Source organism: Ahaetulla prasina, chromosome 1, assembly GCF_028640845.1.
Source record: "Ahaetulla prasina isolate Xishuangbanna chromosome 1, ASM2864084v1, whole genome shotgun sequence".
NCBI lineage: Eukaryota > Metazoa > Chordata > Lepidosauria > Squamata > Colubridae > Ahaetulla > Ahaetulla prasina.
This window is the reverse complement of record NC_080539.1, coordinates 66,841,829-66,868,154: the sequence shown is the minus strand read 5'-3', so window position 1 is coordinate 66,868,154 and position 26,326 is coordinate 66,841,829. Positions and strand designations below refer to the sequence as shown.

The following is a 26,326-nucleotide window of genomic DNA, read 5'->3' as shown; positions in this document are numbered from 1 at the left end:
GCTCTTTAGTCACTTAATCTCTGTGGATCAAGGGTGTCCCAAAGGATAAGCACCTCCCGCATTCGCCAGAGAAATCCGTTTACCAGGTTTTATTCTTACTTCGCTTACAATGCTTAAAGGAAAGAGTTGTATGTACCCAAACTAGATAATATAATCAGTGCTAGTAAAGGTTTGCTCTCAGTTTATAGTCTAGTGGTTTACCCTGACAGTGTTGAAGGGGATGGTCTTAGCAGTTCCTTGGTTGGGCTGTTTACTATTGGCTTGTTTGGCACTCCTTGATTGAGGTATTGTTTACTTGATGGACAGTCCGATATTAATCTTTGAATTAATCTATGCTCATCTGGGTGTTGATTGTTGGTGGGAGGTGTTTTGGTCTTTTTGTTCCCTTTTTGGATGGTTGATTGTCTTTTTTGTATTTTAATTGTGTTTTCTTCATCTCAGGAAGGTGGTGCAGAGTGCAGGGTGAACTAAACAAGGAGCCCTAAGCAGAGATTTTGGGGAACAATCTGTCCTAATAATCCAAGATTATAAATAAGTGCTTAGGTAAAAGCAGAAACAGAGGGAATAGTATCCTTGCTTGCCTTTTTAAAAAAAAGAATGTCAAGGTCAACTTTTTTTTAAATTTCATTTTGTCACAACAGTATAAACAAACTTTGTCATAAATAATACAACATATCTTGAAGAAAATATATATATATATAAGTAAAAAATATGCATCAGCTATATTAATTTGATAATGAAGGGAACAATAGGACAGGAACGGTAGGCACTTTTGAGCTCTTATGCACGCCCCTTATAGTCCTCTTAGGAATGGGGTGAGGTCAATAATAGACAGTTTTTGGTTGAAGATTTTGGGATTTTGAGTAGAGACTATGGAGTCAGGTAATGAGTTCCAAGCATTAACAACTCTGTTACAGAAGCCATATTTTCTGCAATCGAGTTTGAAGCGGTTGACATTAAGCTTGAATCTATTTTTTGCTCTTGTAATATTGCGATTGAAGCTGAAGTAATCTTTTACAGGAAGGATATTGCAATAGATGATTTTGTGTGTTAAACACAGGTCATGTCGAAGTCGACGGAGTTGTAAATTTTCTAATCCCAGGATTTCAAGCCTGGTGGTATAAGGTATTTTGTTGTTTTCAGAAGAGCGAAGAACTCTTCTAGTAAAATATTTCTGGACGCGTTCTATTGTATTTATGTCAGAGATGTGGTATGGGTTCCAGACAGATGAGCTGTATTCAAGAATAGGTCTGGCAAATGTTTTGTATGCTCTAGTTAGTAGTGTAGAGTTTTTGGAAAAGAAGCTGCGTAAAATTAGGTTTACAACTCTTAGAGCCTTTTTTGCTATGTAGTTGCAGTGGGCTTTGGCATTAAGGTCATTTGATATGAGAACTCCAAGATCTTTGACAGGGTGGGGGTCGTCAGTAAGGTAATGACCATCAAGTTTGTACTTGTTGATGGGATTCTTTTTTCCAATATGTAAGACTGAGCATTTGCTGGTTGAGATTTGGAGTTGCCAAGTTTTAGACCAATCGGAAATTAAGTCGAGGTCTTCTTGAAGGGTAGAAGTATTATTAGTGGTATTAAATAGTTTGACATCGTCAGCAAAGAGAACACAATAACTTGAGATGAGGTCACAGAGATCATTTATGTCTCAGGTTCCCTAGGAGCGTTGGTCCAAGAACCCTACCTTGGGGAACGCCACTTTTGACAGGAACAGGATTTGATATAGCGTTGCCAATTTTGACCACTTGTTGTCTGTTTGACAGGAAGGCATTTATCCAATTGTGAAGAGGTCCCGAAATGCCGTTGGATTTTAGTTTGAGGAGTAGTTTATCATGTACTACTGAATCAAAAGCTTTGCAGAAGTCTATGTAGATTGCATCTATTGCTTTTCCTTGATCAAGGTTGGTAGTCCATATGTTTTTGCAGTGGAGAAGTTGTAAGTTACAAGACAATTTTTTTCTGAAACCAAATTGTTTATTAGAGAGAAGGTTGTTTTTTTCGAGGTGGAGTGTAATGGATTGGTTTATGATGGATTCCATTACTTTGCATGAGACACAACATAGAGAGATAGGTCTGTAATTTTCAACTAGGCTTGGATCTCCTTTTTTGAAGATAGGGATGACTGTGGCTAGAGACCAGAGTTTTGGAAGGGAACTAGTTTTGAAGGCTTTATTAGCCTATATTAGCCTTTATTAGCCTATATTAATTAATTCAGCTATATTAATTGAAAGTTTTTTTTAAAAGTATGCACATAGTCCATCTGGTCCAATAGATTATGATGGTTTCAGGTTGCGAAGGGCTTTTTCAACATTATCTTCTGTGAATTCTATATGTGTTAGGTCGTTGTTATCTTCATAAAACTTCTATTTCTTCTGTTTGTCTAATCTCCAAAATGACAGTCTTTAATTACTCTATATTGTTCTAATAAATATTAAGAAGCATTGCATGCAGGACAGGGTCAATTTTTTTTCTTTCATAACTCTAAAGCGAGTAGTGAGGAATAAAAGGCAAATGAAAGAAATACTTTACCACACACAAAAAAACCTTCATGGTTTGAGACCAGGCTATCTGATGGACCACCTCTGCCAATTAGCCACCCGGTTAGATCTGGCAGAGAAGGCCTACTGCATGCACCATCAGCTAAGAGCCTACATTTGATGAGTCCTAAGAGATGTGTCTTCTTTGCTGTAGAGGATGCCTTATGGAACATTGTCAAGATTAGATTGTCTCCATCCCTTTTCACATTCTGGTAGACTGTTAAGGCCTGGGACTCAGGTTCCCACCTGAGACATGCTTAGATAGTTCCATTGCTGAGGTAGCCATTTTTATCCTTTAGCCCAGGGTTTGTATATTTTTATAATACTTTATATTTTTATAACTTTTTACATTTATTATTTTATTAAATTTTTGTATGTCATTTAGAATTGCTTTTTATAAGATGAGTGGCTATACAAATTTGATTGATCAATACATGATGATAGATTGGATACTGTAGCTAGATAGCAACAGAGAGAGAAAAAGAAAGAAAAGGAAGGAAGGAAGGAAGGAAGGAAGGAAGGAAGGAAGGAAGGAAGGAAGGAAGGAAGGAAAAGAAAAGAAAGAAAAAATGGCAGTAGCAGAACAAGCCTCAATCTGGCAAAAAAATACACAAACTACTAAATTGTACTTTTCCACCCCAGACCACCCCAACGAAGCTATCGAGGTACTGTCCCCGTGTCTGGAAGCTGTACGGGTCTGGATGGGGAGAAACAGGCTCAAGCTCAATCCCTCCAAGACGGAGTGGCTGTGGATGCCAGCACCCCAGTACAGTCAGCTGCAGCTGCGGCTGACTGTTGGGGGCAAGTCACTGGCCCCGATGGAAAGGGTGCGCAACTTGGGCGTTCTCCTGGATGGGCGGTTGTCTTTTGAAGATCACCTGACGACCGTCTCCAGGAGAGCTGTTTATCAGGTTTGCCTGATTCGCCAGTTGCGCCCCTTCCTTGACCGGAATGCCCTATGCACGGTCACTCATACTCTTGTTACCTCTCGCTTGGATTACTGCAATGCTCTCTACATGGGGCTCCCCTTGAAGAGCACCCGGAGGCTCCAGTTGGTTCAGAATGCAGCTGCGCAGGTGATAGAGGGAGCCGCTCGTGGCTCTCATGTGCCACCACTCCTGCGCAGGCTGCACTGGCTACCTGTGGTCTTTCGGGTGCACTTCAAGGTGCTGGTTACTACCTTTAAAGCGCTCCATGGCTTAGGACCGGGTTACTTATGGGACCGCCTACTGCTACCGATTGCCTCTCACCAACCCGTGCGCTCTCACAGAGAGGGACTCCTCAGGGTGTCGTCCGCCAAACAATGTCGGCTGGCGGCCCCCAGGGGTAGGGCCTTCTCTGTGGGGGCTCCCACCCTCTGGAATGAACTTCCCCCAGGACTTCGCCAACTTCCGGACCTTCGAACCTTTTGCCGCGAGCTGAAGACATATTTATTCATCCGCGCAGGACTGGCATAGGATTTTAGATTTTATCTGGTTTTAATTTTAGTGGGTTTTATTGTTTTAAAGATTTTTTAATCTGGGCCAAATTGAATAAGTATTTTAAATATTATTTTATTCTGTATTTATTTTGTTGTCTTGTTTTTATCTGGCTGTAAACCGCCCTGAGTCCTTCGGGAGAAGGGCGGTATAAAAATTTGATTAAATAAATAAATAAATAAATTAAATAAATCTCCAGGTCTGTAAACACCTAACTTTCCCCCCCAGAGTTGGACAAGGATGTTTGTTGAGCCCAATAAAGGTGCAGCTGATTTGGCAGCTGTTTAGAATGCTTTGGTTAATGTGAGTTCCATAGTTGTTTAATGTGCTCTTTTGTGTTTTGAGCTGCCCACAATTATATATTTAAGATTTACAGCAATATAAATGTTGTAAATAAATACTTCAAATCTAATTTACTCCAGTTTAAACTAGACAAAGAATCTAATTCCTTTATTAAAGAAATCAGTTTATGGATAGATACATAACTATGAGATATCTGTTTTTAGCTATAAATATGTGGCTACAGTATATATTATCTTATACCTCACCTTCAATATTGTCTTTAATATTTTAAGAATTTCTAAAAGTGCAAGGAAGAGGTTAGCCCCTAATGTCTTATCCCTTATGAATCTTACTGTTCAAAATATTCTGAAAGATATGGATTATTTGCTACTCTGGCCATGAATACTGCATTCTAACCACTGCCCAGGCAATGCAGTGTTTAGAACTCAGTATTGCAGGTTAATTTTGTCCAAAGTCTGGAGTTCAACCGCGACAGGCTCAAAGTTGACTCAGCCTTCCATTCTACCTCATTCAGTAAAATGAGGATCCAGATTTTTTTTTGGGGGGGGCAATATGGGGCTCAGCCTGGTGTTCCATTTGGTGCTCCTTTGAGCTCAAATAAAAACTTGACATTTTAGATATCGTACACATACACACAAAATTTGCTCTTACAGTTATAAAGGGATTCATGTCGTGTCAAAGAATGTATGTGTGTGTGTGTGTGTGTGTGTGTGTGTGTGTGTGTAGGTTTTGGCGTATTCGGGTCTTTTCCCGTGTAAGGTTGAAAGAATCTAGGCGAAGTTACACGGGAAAAGACCCAAATACGCCAAGACCTACATACCTATACCCGTGAAAACCTATGAAAACATACATACATACATATATATATGTAGATCTTGGCATTTTCGGGTCTTTTCCCGTGTAAGGTTGAGAATATCTTGGCCAAGATACTCTCAACCTTACATGGGAAAAGACCCGAATATGCCAAGACCTACATACCTATACCTGTGAAAACCTATGAAAACAAATATATATATATATATATATATATATATATATATATATATATATATATATATATATATATATATATTAAAAATGGTTGAAATTGTAGAACAATTCAAATAAAGTAACAGGTTTATTTATCGTATTTCTCCTTCTGCAATAAAATCTTTAGCATTTTTAATGTAGATTAGTTCTACATGGAAACCTTGATTTTCTGGACGATGGACTACATATCCTGAGATATTCTCATGTTATGAGTTTATGTTTACTCAAGTTTATCAGCCTCCAATATGGAGTTAAAATGCTGCTAAATCCTCTCTCCAGATTGTGACATTCAGTGGTTTCTTACTTCCTTCTTGTCTTCCTTCCTGGATCCTTGGCATAGGATTTTGCATTAAGAAATGCCTAGAATTTTTGGCATGTTTGATCAGACTAGTTTTTGTAAGTATTCAAGCAAGATTGTCATTTATAAGCACCTTCACTTCTGAAAGAGAGAGAGAGAGATTCATATGTAAAACAGCTAGCCTAATGGAATGAGGGGGAATGCAATGACAGAAAGGAATAATAGAATAGTGTCTACTCAAAATTATTTCTTTCTTTTTTTAAAATTTAGTCATCCATGCCTTTTGGTCAGTAGACACAATATGGAAGACTGTTGCTCTCCTAATGTATTTCTAGTTTACTATAGTGAAGCCATCAATGTGTGATGTGACAACGGTTTTGGTTTTTGATTTGGGTGGGTTTTTTTGCTGGCCACCTTGTTGCTGAGTCCGATGTCAATTAGGTCTGAGAGAGAGCCCAAGGTCACCCAACTGGCTTCTATGCCTAAGGCAGAATAAGAACCTGGGTCTCCCTGCTCCCAGTCCAGCACCTTAACCATTACACCATGCTAGCTCTTGGACTGAATACAGAATATAGTATATTAAATTTGCTCTGTGCAATCCATATGGATTTTTAAAATATGGCATTTTGATGAACGTGACAGACTTTGCCCATTATAGAAACAGAGGCAGATACACAACCGTCTGGATTTAACTCCCGCCACTTCAGTTCTGAAATGTACATAATATATTCCAACTATACAATAATGTATAAATTGAAATTTCTATCTATTAAACATTCTTTTTGTGTGAAATCCAGTTGTATCAGTAGCCTGGTAAGAATCAAGCTACTTATACTGGAAATGACTATAATTTAATATGAAACAATAGCTAACACATCAACTGTTTAATGCTCTTCGGAAAATAAGATACTTTTTTGTTGACTTCTGTAAAATATTACTCTGGTTAGTGTATAGGAATTAAATGTATTAGATTCACATGAAGGCAGCAGGAAGGAGGGCAATTACCTAGGATATATTAAGTGAAGTGTTTTTCAGTAGAAATGGCAACAGAGTAAATAACAAAAAAGCAGTAATAGATGCAAGCAATTCTGTTAAAAGAAATTTATAATAATCCATTATTTGAGTAATATATGCCCCAACTTACTTATTTTAAAAACTATATAATTACAGCTTTATTTATTTAAGCATTATTTCAGAGTAAGAAATTGTAGTGCTACATTTGATCATGCCAGCCACAGTATAACGAAAATAGATTTTTAATCAGAAAAAGTTTTATGTTTTCCATGCTAGACAATCTTGTCTGTAAATGCAATATGTTCTTATTTTGATCTTTATTGACATAAACTTTTTTATTCATTTTTCTAGGGCTTACTTCAAACTATTTGTCCCTCAATTTCAGGAGGCAGCTTTTGCAAATGGAAAACTCTAAAAAAGGGAAAAAAACAACCTCATCCTGAGAAAATGCCAAACAGATTCTTGTGCCCACATGCTTGTCAACAGATTGCAAGATAACTTCCTGAAGCCTGGGCTTCAGCATTTATTGGTGGGGGTTTCGTCGCTGCAGTTTCATTGTGATCATCATAGACCGACTGAATGAGAACTTTGGCTGATTGACTTCAATACAGGGTCTTTTTTTCTCTCTTTCTTTTCTTTTCCTATATGCAGAAATATTGCTTCATTACTTGCTTGATGGAAGCTCAAAATATATTGAATAAATGTGGTTTTTCCCCCTTTCATTTTTTTCTAAATTTCTTTTTCTATGCCAATGTTTAGAGGGGGGTTTTTTGTGTGAATTTCTGCATGCTGGAATTTCTGACACATTAGAAGCACACTGAAAATAAATGTACAATAAATCTGTCATATTATGTCTGTCTCCTTAGTTGATTCTCATGGGAAAGAGAAGGTATGCAATCGGATCAGCCATCAGTTGCCACAAAAATGGGCATGCCGTTTTCAGCAACTTTACTTGCAAATCTTATTGGAGGATTTAGTTGCATATTGTGTTAGTTACCAGAACATAACTTGGCAAAAACTATTGAGTTACAAAGATGCTACAGAAATGTGTACTATTTAAACAGTAGTGGTTACTAATTTAAGTTAATTCTGTGACATTTCTACATACAATCCTGATAAGAAATACGGTAAATAATTGAAATAACATAGAGCAGAGGTCTTCAAAATTGACAGCTTTAGGACTTGTGGTCTTAAAAGTTGAAGTCCACAAGTCTTAAAGTTGCCAAGTTTGACCTCTGACGTAGAGCATTTCCAATTCCAGGTTGATACTTTGTAACAATTCAAGCTAAATTTTTTATTTTAACTGACATTAGAGAACTGTACAGAAAACGTATTACTGGATGCATCATAATTTCTAATATAAAAATAGGACATTCAGTATTAGATACATTTTTTTTCTTTCCTGTGATATATTTAGGCAAATCACTTGCTTCTGACTCGCGATAAAGTAACTTCCCATATTTGTAAATAGCATCAAGGATTTTCCAAATGGAATATAAAGTTCATGATATTGTAGATAGCATATTAGCCATATACCTTATTTCTCTAGAGAGTTAGGAAATGAGCTAACAAACAAATGCACCAACTGTTTGAAAAACTGTTTCTGTATGAATGCAAAACCTAATATTTCAATATATTGCATAGACTGCAGTTTAGTGAATCTATGAATCTTACAACAATATTTGCATTGAAATATTTAAGGGATATGTTCTGGCCGAAACTTTTGTTAGCCGTGAAGCATATTTGATGCCTTTGGGAAGTTGGTGTCCTGCCATCTGTTTGCCTTCAGAAGTCTCTTTGATGATAAAACTGAAATAACCTATAAAGTTTCTCGGATGAAAACTTTCCAGTGTTGCAGATGCATAGTTTTGTATATTGTAAGCCCAACAATATGTGACAGATGACAGGCCCCTGAGCAGGATTTAATCTGCAATGGCATCTTTATAAGCATGGCTAACCCTAGGCCAGATTGCACTCCAAGCAAGAAATGTTTACAGATTTTTCCCCCCTGCCCCCACTCCTACCCCACTATTCACCTCTTGAAGACCTTTGGGTTATTAAATAATCTGTAGCCATCCTCGTTGCTTACAAAGTGATATGTCAGTATGATTTTCTTTCTCTCATTAAAATTATGCCTTACATGCATGGATTAGAATATAGTCCTTCATCACCCCTCACACAGTTTGCTGAACTGTAAACTCTTGATATGTTGTGGTGGTTACAAAATCAATGCAACACCCAGATCAACAGCAGTGAAGACAAACTGAATGACGTTTTCATCTATTAAATAGGCAGCATATGGCAGGTACACCCCGTGCCATTTGCCACCAGTTAAATCCAGAAATGGGGGGCAGGCGGCAATTGCAATGAAACTGATAATGTGTCCTTTTTTTTCCTTATATTTCTTGTGCAAACCTTTATTTCCTCTGTAACAGTAACTACACTACACTACACTAACACAATGTTAAAGTGAAAAGGCACCTTAATGCCATTCATCTCTTCTTTGCTCCTCAGTCCTCTTTGAGTGATAACAAGCAGAATGTAGACGACTCCTGCTGCCTTTATAACAATCTTGTTATATTCCATATATAAAATTATATGTTATTTCTAATTATATAAATATAAATTTTTTTTTTTTTTTTTATAAAAAGTTTTATTTTTACAATCATATCAAATAATTCATCCAATGTACAGTTATATACAATTAGTCGGGCTTGCCCAGTCACCACCACCCTTTTTAACACTCTTCCCTCTTCTACCTTCTTTTACTTTCCAAACCTTCCTCTCCTTCTCTTATCTACATCCACTCCTCCCTCCACCCTACACCTTCCTTCTCCCTCTACTATCCCTCTTCCTTCCTCTTCTCCTCTTTCCTACCTCCTACTCTCTCTTTTCTCCCTCCCCACCGTTCTAAAATGGTAACTATGCAGACCCGACCCTACATTAATTATATTTCTTCAATAAGGTCTGAGAGAGAGCCCAAGGTCACCCAACTGGCTTCTATGCCTAAGGCAGAATAAGAACCTGGGTCTCCCTGCTCCCAGTCCAGCACCTTAACCATTACACCATGCTAGCTCTTGGACTGAATACAGAATATAGTATATTAAATTTGCTCTGTGCAATCCATATGGATTTTAAAATATGGCATTTTGATGAACGTGACAGACTTTGCCCATTATAGAAACAGAGGCAGATACACAACCGTCTGGATTTAACTCCCGCCACTTCAGTTCTGAAATGTACATAATATATTCCAACTATACAATAATGTATAAATTGAAATTTCTATCTATTAAACATTCTTTTTGTGTGAAATCCAGTTGTATCAGTAGCCTGGTAAGAATCAAGCTACTTATACTGGAAATGACTATAATTTAATATGAAACAATAGCTAACACATCAACTGTTTAATGCTCTTCGGAAAATAAGATACTTTTTTGTTGACTTCTGTAAAATATTACTCTGGTTAGTGTATAGGAATTAAATGTATTAGATTCACATGAAGGCAGCAGGAAGGAGGGCAATTACCTAGGATATATTAAGTGAAGTGTTTTCAGTAGAAATGGCAACAGAGTAAATAACAAAAAAGCAGTAATAGATGCAAGCAATTCTGTTAAAAGAAATTTATAATAATCCATTATTTGAGTAATATATGCCCCAACTTACTTATTTTAAAAACTATATAATTACAGCTTTATTTATTTAAGCATTATTTCAGAGTAAGAAATTGTAGTGCTACATTTGATCATGCCAGCCACAGTATAACGAAAATAGATTTTTAATCAGAAAAAGTTTTATGTTTTCCATGCTAGACAATCTTGTCTGTAAATGCAATATGTTCTTATTTTGATCTTTATTGACATAAACTTTTTTATTCATTTTTCTAGGGCTTACTTCAAACTATTTGTCCCTCAATTTCAGGAGGCAGCTTTTGCAAATGGAAAACTCTAAAAAAGGGAAAAAAACAACCTCATCCTGAGAAAATGCCAAACAGATTCTTGTGCCCACATGCTTGTCAACAGATTGCAAGATAACTTCCTGAAGCCTGGGCTTCAGCATTTATTGGTGGGGGTTTCGTCGCTGCAGTTTCATTGTGATCATCATAGACCGACTGAATGAGAACTTTGGCTGATTGACTTCAATACAGGGTCTTTTTTTCTCTCTTTCTTTTCTTTTCCTATATGCAGAAATATTGCTTCATTACTTGCTTGATGGAAGCTCAAAATATATTGAATAAATGTGGTTTTTCCCCCTTTCATTTTTTTCTAAATTTCTTTTTCTATGCCAATGTTTAGAGGGGGGTTTTTTGTGTGAATTTCTGCATGCTGGAATTTCTGACACATTAGAAGCACACTGAAAATAAATGTACAATAAATCTGTCATATTATGTCTGTCTCCTTAGTTGATTCTCATGGGAAAGAGAAGGTATGCAATCGGATCAGCCATCAGTTGCCACAAAAATGGGCATGCCGTTTTCAGCAACTTTACTTGCAAATCTTATTGGAGGATTTAGTTGCATATTGTGTTAGTTACCAGAACATAACTTGGCAAAAACTATTGAGTTACAAAGATGCTACAGAAATGTGTACTATTTAAACAGTAGTGGTTACTAATTTAAGTTAATTCTGTGACATTTCTACATACAATCCTGATAAGAAATACGGTAAATAATTGAAATAACAGAGCAGAGGTCTTCAAAATTGACAGCTTTAGGACTTGTGGTCTTAAAAGTTGAAGTCCACAAGTCTTAAAGTTGCCAAGTTTGACCTCTGACGTAGAGCATTTCCAATTCCAGGTTGATACTTTGTAACAATTCAAGCTAAATTTTTTATTTTAACTGACATTAGAGAACTGTACAGAAAACGTATTACTGGATGCATCATAATTTCTAATATAAAAATAGGACATTCAGTATTAGATACATTTTTTTTCTTTCCTGTGATATATTTAGGCAAATCACTTGCTTCTGACTCGCGATAAAGTAACTTCCCATATTTGTAAATAGCATCAAGGATTTTCCAAATGGAATATAAAGTTCATGATATTGTAGATAGCATATTAGCCATATACCTTATTTCTCTAGAGAGTTAGGAAATGAGCTAACAAACAAATGCACCAACTGTTTGAAAAACTGTTTCTGTATGAATGCAAAACCTAATATTTCAATATATTGCATAGACTGCAGTTTAGTGAATCTATGAATCTTACAACAATATTTGCATTGAAATATTTATGATATGTTCTGGCGAAACTTTTGTTAGCCGTGAAGCATATTTGATGCCTTTGGGAAGTTGGTGTCCTGCCATCTGTTTGCCTTCAGAAGTCTCTTTGATGATAAAACTGAAATAACCTATAAAGTTTCTCGGATGAAAACTTTCCAGTGTTGCAGATGCATAGTTTTGTATATTGTAAGCCCAACAATATGTGACAGATGACAGGCCCTGAGCAGGATTTAATCTGCAATGGCATCTTTATAAGCATGGCTAACCCTAGGCCAGATTGCACTCCAAGCAAGAAATGTTTACAGATTTTTCCCCTGCCCCACTCCTACCCCACTATTCACCTCTTGAAGACCTTTGGGTTATTAAATAATCTGTAGCCATCCTCGTTGCTTACAAAGTGATATGTCAGTATGATTTTCTTTCTCTCATTAAAATTATGCCTTACATGCATGGATTAGAATATAGTCCTTCATCACCCCTCACACAGTTTGCTGAACTGTAAACTCTTGATATGTTGTGGTGGTTACAAAATCAATGCAACACCCAGATCAACAGCAGTGAAGACAAACTGAATGACGTTTTCATCTATTAAATAGGCAGCATATGGCAGGTACACCCCGTGCCATTTGCCACCAGTTAAATCCAGAAATGGGGGGCAGGCGGCAATTGCAATGAAACTGATAATGTGTCCTTTTTTTTCCTTATATTTCTTGTGCAAACCTTTATTTCCTCTGTAACAGTAACTACACTACACTACACTAACACAATGTTAAAGTGAAAAGGCACCTTAATGCCATTCATCTCTTCTTTGCTCCTCAGTCCTCTTTGAGTGATAACAAGCAGAATGTAGACGACTCCTGCTGCCTTTATAACAATCTTGTTATATTCCATATATAAAATTATATGTTATTTCTAATTATATAAATATAAATTTATTGAATAAACAATCCAGGCTGTGGGTTGGCTGTTCACCTTGGTTCCAAAGCTGCCTTCTTTTCAACCATTGAACTGTGTTTTGATTTGTACAGCTGTATATTGTATGTCAAGAATGGGACTAAAAAAGAGGGAAAGCCAAGTTCAAATACAGAAACACAGAAACACTCGGAGCATCAAGAAATGAGCAAAAAAAAAAAAAGCAGGCAGAGAATTCTTAATAGAGACCCTGCTAATTTGCTGAGGCCACAATCCAAACAATTGAATCAAGTCCCCAGTGCAACTTAGAAAATAATACCTTTAAACACGAGGCTTTTCGTGAATCAATACAGCATAAACACAATATTAAATGGCTGGAGAACACATAAGTGCTTAATTGTAAGTGCCTCCAGAATAAACGGAGAGTAAATATCTAACATTTTTATACCTGCTGCTCTCTAGAGCTTGCAGGTCATAGCACTAGCTGACGAATTAATACTCTAGTTGAATAAATGGCCTTTTCAAATCACCTGCTGGGAAAATTGATCTTTGAGTTGCTACATGTTTACATCAAAGTGTATTGAAGCCATAGTCGGGGGGTTTTTCCCCACTTGTGAGGATTTTGCAAGGCTGTGCCAATGAAATGCAGAACTCTCGTGTGCAATTCCAACTGTGTAGAATTGTAGAAGCCTTTGACTGGCAGCGAAGCAAATAATTTTATCAACTAGTTAAATCCACCAATGAGCCCATCCACTTTTGGCATAGTGTTTCTTTTAACCCACCATTCCCTGCAGTTGAACAGTTGCTTTTGAAGATACGTGGAAAGATGTTAAAACTAGCAAGAGGTATCCTCCTGATATGTCGACAAAATGTGTCTTTCTTGATTAAAAGAACAAGAGGTACCTCTGACACATGGATCTAATACACATATAATCCACTTGTAGTTCTGTTAATAGGCCTGAGCACAGAAGTTGCTGGGATCATTTGTCCTTTGCATGATCAATGCAGAAGATGCATAATTTCAGAACAGCTTCTTGGGAGGGTGGAAGAGACACCCACTTTTTTCCCCCCACAATACTGGTTTTCCAATTTCAATTAGTCTTCCACTGAACAAATGAAGTGGAATAGTGTTTTCTAGTCTCTTCAAGAGCAAGGTGAGTTTTTGAGAGAGCATTAACTTTATGGGTCTTCTAGAAAGCCAGCATACATAACATCTTCATTCTCAGGGAATCAGGTGGCTTAATGGGGCAGTTTCCACACGGATGTGGATTATATAATTATACCCTGGGCCATGGTGTGTCTGGCTGTAATAGCACCTTGGGCTCTTTTTATAAATGACTCAACTTACGTTTGAGCCTAATTATGGGCTACTTGGATGTAGAAGCAAAGTAACTGGATCTTCCTGTGCAGCTTCCAATGAAGTGGCATTCATGTCCAAGCAGATTGACCACTGTACATAAATCTGGATGTTTTATCAGCACAATCGAAAATGCAAAAAGAAATTTAACAGGGCCAACCGGATTTGCATGGAAACCACCAGATGTGCCCGTACAATGTCAGTTCATCCTAATGGCTTAACTATTGATGGTTTTCTCCAATAGGGTATTTTGTAAAGAAAATGACATACTCCTAATGCTATACCAAATAAATTGATTTGCTGAAATTAGCTTTCTGGAATTAGCCATTTTGCAGTATCCAATGAAATGTTTACTATTACTAGACACTGGATACAGTTCCAATGTTGATTTCTATTATCAGTGTTTAGCAGTTATAGATGGGTTCTTTCAATAGCCTCAAGTTACCAGGATAAGTTTGATATTATCAAACACTTTGGATCCTGCACTGAATTTTTACCACCAAATCCACTTCCTGTAATTCCATTCCTTCATTTTGTTTTCAGTTTTGTTTGGGGTTTTTATTTTGTTTGTACCTCATTTTATGCCACAAGTTTTAATCACATGAATAAAATAACTGCCTTGACTGCAGCCCGCTACTGTGCTGTAAATTCTTAGGGGGGGGTTATTTGGGGTTCAGCAAAGATTATTCTGAGGAAATAAATTTAAGGTTCTTCTGTTAGTCAAGAAAGAATGTAACGATCAGTAGGTGCAACTACTACTGAAAAGGTGAGGTATGCTAAGCTTCCAGTTACACTTATAGTCCAATTCTTCAGAGCAGGGGTCTCCAACCTTGTCAACTTTAAGAGAGTAGTTGAAGTCCACAAGTCTTAAAGTTGACAAGGTTGGAGACCTCTGCTTCAGAGGACATAATTCTGAATTTTAAAATTGTATCCCTTTAAATCTCTAATGGTAACTTAGTAGCCCTTAACTAGCATCATCCTGAAGATCCCAATGTTATTAAAAAAAATTACTAAAACAAAATTGGCAAATCTCACAAGGCAGCGCAGTATATTCCATTGTTGGACTTTGAGCAAATATGTATCAGCTTGGGCTGACGGTGATTGCATTTTTTTCTACTGCATGCTGAAGACCCTATAAGCATGTGGAGTCACTACCTAGCCCGCCTGAAAGCATTGACTGCCACAATATTGCGTGATGGCGACAAACTTGTAACACAGGTTTGAAATGTGCTGTGCTGCCTTATTGCACAATTGAAACAAAACCTGCAGTTTCCCTCTTCCACCTCTGGTGCTTTCCTTTCACTGTTTGGCTTCCTGCGTGCCAGCTGCTTGCATCTGTAGCATCTTTGCTCCCTATCTGCTTCCAAGAAAGGACAATACCAAATGCCAATTCTGCCATTGCTGCTACTTGGACAGGAACTAGCAATACTGACTTGAAGTCTTGACCCACCAGTGCTGCTGTTTCTTCCCACTGCCACAAAGGCAGAAGTCTCACTTTTTGTGTATAGTTCTCACAGGCTCCACGTTTTCTTTCCTCTAACTTTAACCACAGAGGTGCTGAGATTATTTGAAGCAATAGTGATTGGAAAGGAGATGGTCATTTATATCCCCAGAGAAATTCTTCCATACATCCAAGCTACCAGAAACCCTGAGGGGTGGGGGAGATACATACATATTTTTTTATTTTTCCTCTCTTGCCAGGCTATAATACAAGAGATTATGTACAAGAGAGACTTGGCACCCCATAGTGCAGGCTGCTCCATTTGGTAAAAGCTCCCCAAGACAGGGATGGTGTTCCCAGTACTGCAAGTGTCCCAAACTGACCTTCTAGATAAATCATGCATGCATGCACTGCATTTGATGGCTCCTGAAGGCACACACTACTTAGTTAATATAGGAGGATGAAATAGAATGGAATGGAATGGAATGGAATGGAATGGAATGGAATAGAATAGAATAGAATAGAATAGAATAGAATAGAATAGAATAGAATAGAATTCTTTATTGGCCAAGTGTGATCGGACACACAAGGAATTTGTCTTTGGTGCATTTGCTCTCAGTGTACTTAAAAAAGAAAAGATACATTAGTTAAGAACCATAAGATACAACACTTAATGATAGTCATAGGGTACAAATAAGCAATCAAATCATACTAGGAAACAATCTATATAAATCATAAAGATACATCATACAGTCATACAGTCATAAGTGGGAGGAGATGGGTGATAGGAATGATGAGAAGTTTAATAGTAATGCAGATTTAGTGAATAGTTTGACAGTGTTGAGGGAATTATTTGTTTAGCAGAGTGATGGTGCTCGGGGGAAAAACTGTTCTTGTCTCTAGTTGTTCTGGTGTGCAATGCTCTATAGCGTTGTTTTGAGGGTAGGAGTTGAAACAGTTTAAGTCCAGGATGTGAGGGATCTGTAAATATTTTCACAGCCCTCTTTTTGACTCATGCAGTATACAGGTCCTCAATGGAAGGCAGGTTGGTAGTAAAGGCACTGAACTGATGAAGGTGTTGAAGTGATGGGTGCCCTCATTAGCTGTATGTTTTGACTGTCTGGCTTCCTATATTTGGTAGAGAAACAGGTATTGCTTGCCCAGCTGCACCTCTTCAGGCACTATAGCACTTAGTAGTCACAGGATGGGGAGTGGGGAGAGACCAGTCCTGGGTGTGCTAAAATCTGGTGGTAGCAACAGAAGCTGGTTGCTGAGAAAACCTGCCCCATTTCCTCAGCTGAGGACCTTACTAGGGCTAGTAAAAATAACAGCAATAACAACACTGGAAAAGGCTAAAGATGCATTTCTGTTCCCACCAATACCCATCAGATGCCTATCAGGCTTCTTTACCCTTCTGTTTTGTTCTGGTGAGTCATCGAAGGTTTCTGATTCTTGCTCATTGGGGTCCTTTAAGTTGCAGTGTGCATAAGAGCACCAGCGTGCCTACCGTTCCTGTCCTAATGTTCCCTTTAATTGTATCCAATTTGTATGGTTATTTCATGCTTATACTTATATATACTGTTGTGTTTGACAAATAAATAAATAAATAAATAAATAAATAAATAAATAAATATTTGTGGATCTCCAGAGGTCAGTTTATGACCTCCTCCCTCTGCTTTAGCCATGTTTGTTAGGGCTGATGGGTATGCAATGTTGTACATGCTGAGTCAAGCAAAGTTTTTAACCTTGAGGTACAGGCAACTCCTGAGAGTGCAATTCAAGGACTGTCTGATAGCTAAGTGTAGGAACTGAGCTGCGCATGAAGCAGCATGAATGACAGAAAACAAATCCTTTGGTCTTGCCTGTACAGGACAGCATTACTTGGACACAGGGCCAGTGGTGGGTTGCTCCACGGTTCAGGAGAGATGTTGATGTTACAGCAAACCGGTTCACTCAGAACATCATTTGGGCCCTGCCGTCCACCCCTGTGCTACACTTACCTTTATTAATTTGTTTTTAGCCCAGCTGAAAGACACAGCAGAGCAGATTGCAATGCCTCAGCTGTTCAGCAATTCAATGTGCTTATGTGAAGCGCAAGTTTGGCATGCGTGCAAGCAAAGTACGTGCGCGAAGTAAACCGGTGGTAAAACCGGTTAGAACCCACCACTGCACAGGGCCCATTTCTCAGCAAGAGGACAATGTTTCTCTTAGTTACTTAGTGCCTGCAACAAAATAAATAAATAAATAAATAAATAAATAAATAAATAAATAAATAAATAAATAAATAAAGTCCCCCTCCCCCTTTCTATTAAATGGTCCTTCTTTCAATAAATTTGTATGAAACACCTAAGGAAAAGATGCTTATAAAGAAAATCCAGTTTTGGAAAATCAGATTAAGGCAGAGACAGCTTTGTTTTGTTTTGGGTGTTCAGAATTAGCTGATTTAATCTGTTGCTACAAAAACAACGAAGAATCTTGTGATATGTAACACATGTACTGCAACATAAATGTTTGTGCATGTAGGAGATTATAATCCACGCCGGGTGTTTACTGCAAAAATCATACCAGTTTTTATCAGACACCACACAATTTTTTTACTACATGCTTAATTGCTCATAACTAAAATTTATTTGATTTGAGGCCAAAGTATCAAAAATAGATTTTAATCAGATGAACCCCTTGTGCCACAGTATCACCAATGTATTTTATTCTGATGAAATGCAGCCTTGGGCCAACTTTGCCCCTGCCTGACAATAACAAGGCCTGGGCATCTGGGTGGGTCTTTGCTTGATTGTACCTCCAGCAGCTGTTCATAAACATGAACCAAGTCATGCTGAGGCAGCTTCTGTTAATGTATGCAGCACAACTGATAGCATCAGGAGGAGACAGCGTGTGAAGTTTTGGATTAGAATATTAATAATGCTTTGCAATTACAGCAAGCCTTTCATCCAAGCGCTTCAAAGCACATCAGAAGCTTTAATTAATTAAACTTCACAACAGCCCTGCAAAGCGGCTGATAGGCTCATTGGGTGAAAGATTTATAGGAGCTGAAGAAAAACTGGAGCATGGCTCCTTGGGCAACAAAGGGAATAAAGGCAGCCTTCAGAAGAGTCACCTTTAGGTTATCAGCAGTAAGGGGGAAAGGCAGGAGGTCCGTCCCAAGAGATTCCTTCCAAAGGTCTCTGTCTAGGGTGAAGCTGCCTGAGCTCATTGATTTCATTCTCCAGGCTCTCAAAAATGGTAATACAAAAAGCTGTTTATCCAGCACAGGCCCATCTAGGCCAATCTTTTTAATCCTGAGAGTTTCCAGAGTTTCAGGCAGTTTTTCTAGTCTGAGCAAGCCAAGCCATTTCCTGCACAGATTCTTTCATTCCTTCCTCTCTAAAATTGTAATAAAATAGAATCACTAAATGATCCAGTCACAATCAAGTGCAAAGGTAAGAGTATCTGCTTTTTAAATACCGTTCTTAGAAGATGCTAAACCCAACTTAACTTGTTCCCACAATGTGCTATGTCCTAGTAAATGTAACCATATTATAGCTCATACAATGTACTAAGAAAATAGCTGGATTTGAACAACATGCTTAACCACAAACAACTCTGTCTTTTTGCTGTAGTCTAGGACACTTGAGAAATCTAGTAACCTTTATGTGATTAGTCTGACATTTAATATTTAGGTAATTGTCTGCCAACGTTTGCAATGAGATGTTCAATTCTATTCTATTCTATTCAAAATATCAGTTGTGGGTGGTTTTGCTTCCAAAATGGCTTAGCAATTCTTTCAGGTAAATTGATGCAAACCACTGTTTAAAATCTCTGTTGCTAAACCCACTCTCACCAGTATTTGAAGAACTGTCACAGAAAAAGGAAAAGGGGGAGGCAACCTATTCTTCAAACCACCTGAGGATAGGACAAGAAGTAACGAGTGGAAGATCACAAAAGAGAGATCCAACCTAACAATCAGTGGAACAGGTTGCCTCCAGAAGTTCTGGGTGCTCCATCTTGGAAGTTTTCAAGAAGAGACTGGACAGCCATTTTCCAGAATGTTATAGGGTCTCCTATTGGAGCACAAGGTTGGACTAGAAGACCTCCAAGGTCCCTTCCAATCCTATTACTCTATGTTATATCATTGATAATACAGTGTGACTTTGTCTGATATGTGCTCTACTTTTCTACTATTATAATAATGGGGTTAACAGAATTTAATCTTTTTTGTTCAAAAAGTTTTTATTAGTCAAAAAAGGTTTATACAAATACATATCAGGTATGGTAAATTTTCATTTTTCTTATCTAAAATAAGAATTTTACTCAAATTTTTTAACACATACAACAGCCATAAGGCAAGCAGGTGACACGAAGTAGCAAAGTTTGCAAATTTTAAATACGTAATAAAGAAGAGTCAAGAATAAACAGAATATCGTACAAAAGAGAATAAGGAAAACCAACACAATCCCAAATATCTTTATCACTTCCTAGTTTTGGATCTCAGAACTCTGGGTTCAGCCTGACCCAACTCCAGGGCCGCAACAGCGGCAGCCGCTTCAGCCCATGATCTATAACCTCCCTTCTTCAATTCCTGGGTCATCTGATTCCAGGAAGGCTTTGTGTTCCTCCACATAGGCCGTAACCTCCAATTGTACTGATTTTTTCGTAATGCCCTCCGGAAAATCATCAATCCCTCTGGCATCAGCCATCTGAAGCCCACTCCTTCTGGTACAATTTGCTTGACAAAATAATATTTCTTTCTTTTTCACGTACCTGTCTGGGAATCTGCCTCAGAATGGCTATCTCCTGCCCCTGTAAATCAGTGCCCCACTCCTATGTTTTCTAAGAATTTCATCTCTCGCCTCTTCTCACAAATTTGACATGAACCTCTCTGGGAACTGCATGCGTGCATATTGCAATTAACTCTATAAACTCGATCCACATCCCAATTCATGAAATCAACACTTCTCCCAAGAAATTCTCCCAACAATTTAGTCACAACATCTCTCAAGTCTTCTTGGTCCACTTCTTCCAAATTTTGAAACCTAAGGAAATAAGACATTTTATCCATCTGTAGTCCAAGCACAGCATTGCCTGTCGTCTCCTCTCTTTCTGCACTGCCCGCATTTCACCCTCCAGACCTTCCACTTTCTGCTTGTTTTCTGCTGAGACTTGTTGAGTATCCTTTAAATCCTTTTGGATAGTCACAATTTCTTCTCTTATTTCCGTTTGGCCACTTTGCAAATCATCCAGTTTCTTGTCCATATTGATAACTTTTCCAGAATTCTCCATCTCTCCAGCAGTTGGTCTCTGACCTTTTGCCATTTGAAAAAAAAGAATCAAAATCCTCAGGCAAGCACAGTATCCTTGTAATTTCTCCGGATCCACCAGGGGCACTCACAGAGCAACGAGTCCAGAGTACAGTTAGTCAACCAGGAAACCAAGGAAGTGATGTCATCAAAATTCTCATAGTGAAGGCGGAAGCTGGACGCCACCACTGTTCCCCAGAAGGAGGGGGCCTCAAACCTTCCCTCCTAAATTTCTCCATCACCTCTTCTCTCCAGAGCTCCACAAAACCGGTAATCTTCTTATTTTAAGTTCCTCTCTCAAAATAACTCGTGCTCCTTCCAACCGCAGGGGAGAAAACCCCCGCACCGGAGCACTCCACTCACGCTTACGATATTCCTTCCTTCTCCTCCTCAATTCTTCTCCGTGCCCTGTTCACCACCAGGCTGCTGCAGTTATAAATCCAATGCCCGTGTCACCGGGCATGGCCCAGGCGACGACAAAATAATGGCGCGGCTCAGGGCCCAACCGCGCCTGGACGCAGCATCGTCCCCACAGTCCTGTATGTCGGCTGGGAGACCCCTGGCGAGCCGTCCGTACGGCAGGTGTCCTTTTCGGAACACCTGGCCCCTGAGGGCCTCGGCGGCGGCCGGATTCGGGCGCTGGAGGCAGGAGAAACCTTCCAGACGTCCGTTGCCACTGGATACCGGAAGTCGTCCCACAGAATTTAATCTTTAAAAGAAAAGAAATACCATGTTTCCTCGAAAATAAGACCCTGTCTTATATTTTTTGAACCCTGGCCTTATTGCCATGTGCTCAAAAGCCCAACTGGGCTTATTATCAGGGGATGTCTTATTTTGGGGGAAACAGAGTAGTACATGATGGAATGATCATAAAATTAACTATGGTAGTCCCCAAGGATGAAAATACATGGATAATATAAGACACTATGCATGTAGACCCCAAAGGATGAATGGATTTCAAAAATCACCCTACTTAATTTTCATGAAACTAAATATTTGCCTTTAAGCCAGCCATATAGTTACCAGGACCAATCTAAGAGCTTGCCTCTGGATTAACCAACAATATGCAATCAGCATAGAGATGGAAGGAACTTTGGAGGTCTGCTAGTCCAACCCCCTGCTCATGCAGGAGACCCTATGCCATTTCAGACCAGTGGCTGTCAAGTCTCTTCTTAAAAACCTCCAGTGATGAAGCACCCACTTCTGAAGGCAAGCTGTTCCACTGGTTAATTGTCCTCATTGTTAGGAAGTTTCTTCTTAATTCCAGATTGCTTCTTTCCTTGATTAGTTTCCATCCATTGTTTCTTGTCTTGCCTTCTGGCGCTTTGGAAAATAAGTTGACCCCCTCTTCTTTGTGGCAGCCCCTTAAATACTGGAATAGTGCTATCATTTCATCCCCTAGACTTTCTTTTCTCTAGACTAGCCATACCCAGTTCCTGCAACTATTCTTCATATGTTTTAGTCTCCAGGCCTTTAATCATCCTAGTTGCTTTTCTCTGCACTTTTTTCCAAAGTCTCAACATCTTTTTTGTAACGTATTGACCAGAACTGAAATATGGTAATTTATTACCATTTACATTATACCAATCTTATCTTGTTCCCCAGCCCATAATTTAGGCAACCTTATTATGATATTTTCCATGTTATAGGTAGTAGCAAAGCTTCTAGAACAATGAAGAGAATCAAATCAAAGCATCAGTATTTCCAGTGAAGAAAGGCTTGGAAATATGTTGGTAATCTTGAGACACTGATTAGAGGGAAATACTCTGTGGCAACCAGAAATACTGTAGAAATACTCCCAGTTCTTCAGTCTGGCACAAAATCCTTGGATACACGTTAATATCCACTTGGTATGTTGCCATATTGTAGAAATATATGGGAAAAGTCTCTCGGTTTTAAATTTGGGAACTGAAGAATATGGAAAGGAATTAAAGATTTAATGAGGCTTTAGTGGTAAAGAAGACTTTGAGGTATTTCATCACAAGGGGCAGTTATCCTTGATCTTTACTGCATCTTCAGACTCATAACCATATTAGGAAATCTGATTTTCTGTTTCCAACACGGACACTAATATCTTTAAATTTCCAACCAGAGTAAGAACATAGGTAACTTTTAATAACAGGAATAAGATATAAATAAGTTGATTCTAGGAATATTTTTCATAAGAAATTGCCCTTAAATGACCTGTAACATATTGAATAAGGTCTTAAATTTCATATAGGAACTGACCAGGAAACTTAAGGACGGGAGAGATTCGGGTTATAATAAGGAGGAAATGGAAAGACCTTTTGAAAGTTGGGGGCAGACATGATGAGGGACAGTCAACTGGGAGAATAGGAAAACATTTACACACAAAGCTAATGACCATCATAAAGTCACGAGTCTATGACTCAGATGGAAACAGGCCAAAAGTATTCAAAAGTCCATTCCTCCAGACAGTGGATTACATAGCTATTTATGTGAATAAACTCAAGCGATTATAAATGCAATTGGAAAAACTCTTTAAAGATGCCCTGGTTGTATACTGTATGATTAAATGGACACCACTTTTTAGTTCATGGCTAACTGATTTAGATGTAGAAATAATTTGCATAGAAATACATCCAATGCCAATCCTTCCTAACTATTCTAACCAACTTAGCCAAGCAAGGAGATTTAAGGTCATCTAGTCACTCATGTGTGAGTTAATGGAATTTCTATTTAGGGCTGAGAGAAGCAGGTAGCAGTGTTTGCCTGATCTTGTCTGGGCTTGTAAACTAAACAGAGGTGGGCCTGGTTAATATTTGAATGAGATTTTTCCAAAGAATCCAAGGGCTGTTAAGTAGACTGGGAATGTGAAATTAAAATTAGGGGGGGAAACACCCTTCAGGAGGCCAGTGACAAACCACGTTTATATATCGTTACAGGTAATCTCCGTGAATACACTTAACTTGGTACAGTAGTTAAGATGCTGGGCTAATTCTACACCTGACTTAGGCACAGAAACCAGCTGCATGACTTTGGGTCAGTCACTTTCTTTCAGCCCCAGGAAGAAGGCAATGGCAAACCACTTCTGAAAATATTTCCCAGAAAATTGCAGGGACTTATTAGTGTAGTAGTCAGGAATCAAGACAAACATAAGGCACCCCCCACCCAACCCCCAGAATAGCTGTATAATCATGCCAGTGGTGAAATCCAAATTTTTAAATTACCGGTTCTGTGGGCGTGGCTTGGTGGGTGTGGTGTGGCTTAGTGGGAGTGGCTTGGTGGGCATGACAGGAAAAGGATACTGCAAAATCTCCATTCCCACCCCACTCTGAGGCCAGCCAGGGGTGATATTTGACGGTTCCTCCCGAACTGCCTGTACTTCGCTGTCGTTTCAGAATAGGATCTCAACCTTGGTCCAATTTAAGACTTGTGGATTTCAACTCCCAGAGTTCCTCAGCCATCTTTGCTGGCTGAGGGACTCTGGGAGTTGAAGTCCACAAGTCTTAAAGGGACCAAGGTTGGAGGCCCCTGCTCCAGAACCTGTCAGAACCTGCTGGATTTCACCCCTGAATCATGCCCATAAAATAATCAAAGTTAATTGCAAGAAGGTTTTACATAGATGTTTTAAAATATTGAACTGTTTCATCTATTTTGCAAGACAAGCCCACATTGATTTTTCAGCCTTCCATGCAAAATGTAGTTGAGGATTACATACCTAAATTCACCATTAAGTGAGATTCTAGGGCAAAACCTGGGTGGGGTCTTAACAAAAATGGATGGAGGCAAAACTAAAAATAAAGCATTTAATTACTATATTTTTTTAAAAAAACTGTAAAAGCATTTTTTGTTTCTTCTCCTGCTTATTTGCATTTAATTAAATGTAAATTAATCAGATAATGCATTAATTATAGGTCATTGCAGTTTAGTAAGAATCACTCAAAGGGCTGGAACTTTTTTTTTGCTATGTGCTTTGCTTGAGGGGAAACAACAATCAATTGAACTATGCCTGGTATTGTCTTCTTTGCCAAGAGATGATTCTCCTAAGTCTCCCTTCCACCCAACTCTGCAATAACAGTCAGTATTGAAATGAAATTAATCTATCACAATTAAGTCTGCTCAGCAGGGATGGTGGACAGAATACTTCCAAGGGATTAAGATATGGAGTCATGTCCTGCTGCCTGCATACATAGATTTACATACATATTCACATATACACATACAACCAAATCCACAGACAAAAATATAGAACTTATAAATTCTGCAGTATCTTCTCAGTATATTCTAGATATCAATATAGAATAGGTGTGTTATGTATTCATGTTTGTACCTTTAAATATTTGAGCGGGAAATCAGCACGTTGCTGATTGGACGAAGCCTCCAGCAGAACTGTATAAAAGGAGAGGTTTTTCCCCCAGCCTGTTGCTGGGTTCACCATATATTAAAGAGCTGTTGTCACTACCCTGGTCTCCAGCCTCGTTACTTCCAGAACTTAACACTGGCGACGAGGATGGGATTTCGAGGCTAAGGAGAACCAGAACCGAGCTGAAGCACGATAGACCCGAACCCAGCAAACACAGGGCAGAAAAGCGGAGATGGCCAGTTACACTCCGCCCGCACCGTTTGACCCGGCTAAAGAGAAATGGGGAACGTATATGACCCGTTTGAGCTTTCTAAAGCCAACGAACTGCAAGGAGTTCAGATAACATAAAGGGCTTATTTCTTAAGCCACTGTGGTCCGGAGGTCATTGATATCGCGGAAGCCCTGGCAGAGCCAACGCCGTTACAATCGGTGTCGTGGCCAACTCTACAGACTTTACTAAAAAACCACTTGCTGCCCGCCGTCCAAATCGTGCGGCGGTTTGAATTCGGAGGCGAAGGCAGATGGAGGCGAATCCATCGGTGACTACATGGCGCCCTAAGCGTCCAGGACTGCGGATACGCGACCTGGGCGAGGTGCTCTCGAGCAACTCATCCGAGGTCAAAGACATCCGTTTGCGGCGGCTGCTAGCAAAAAGCAACCTGGCGCTGGCCAGCGCTCTGGGCGAAGCCAGAGCACATGAAATGTCCACCCAAGCGGCGGAGACACTGCAAGCCTCCCACAAAGGCGGCGAAACTCCAGCAGTGCACCAGGAGGAGGTTCAGACCGAATCCGGCGGTGAAGATGAGGAAGGGTCTGCCGAACCGAGAAGCGACAAAGGGGACCGAGGCGAATCACGGAAGCTGCGGTGGTCAACACCAGCGCCAACGCTGCAAGTTTAAGGACGCGACATGTCGGCGGTGCGGAAGAAGGGCACCTAGCTCAAGTTTGTCGAGCGCCCAACCTTCCGCCGAAAATTCAAATCGGCCAATCAGGCGGAATCGGCAAGGCGACCCGCGATTGGCTCAAACAAAAAGGCGGATTCAAACCAAGCGACTGTGGTCATAGGCGGCGCCTCGACCAGTGGAGAAGAAGATCTTCACCAAACCAA

At 39.2% G+C, this 26,326-nt stretch overlaps 1 protein-coding gene and 1 long non-coding RNA gene across 8 annotated transcripts in view; both read left to right on the top strand.

Annotated features, from left to right (window-relative positions):
- Positions 1-9,186, top strand: part of BABAM2 (BRISC and BRCA1 A complex member 2) — a 158,340-nt gene extending 149,154 nt beyond the window's left edge. For 2 of the 3 annotated variants that reach the window (XM_058162984.1, XM_058163068.1), the window contains one exon: positions 7,017-9,185. In XM_058162984.1, coding sequence (XP_058018967.1) covers positions 7,017-7,080 — 64 coding nt within the window. In that variant the 3' untranslated portion in view covers positions 7,081-9,185. Of the gene's footprint in view, positions 1-7,016 lie in introns of all 3 variants that reach the window. The other variant, XM_058163149.1, reaches the window with a different exon arrangement.
- Positions 9,187-18,691: 9,505 nt separating this feature from the next.
- Positions 18,692-26,326, top strand: part of LOC131188237 (uncharacterized) — a 41,738-nt gene continuing 34,103 nt past the window's right edge. For all 5 annotated transcript variants that reach the window (XR_009152770.1, XR_009152762.1, XR_009152753.1 and 2 more), the window contains exon 1: positions 18,692-19,034. This is a non-coding gene — a long non-coding RNA (uncharacterized LOC131188237). The remainder of the gene's footprint in view (positions 19,035-26,326) is intronic.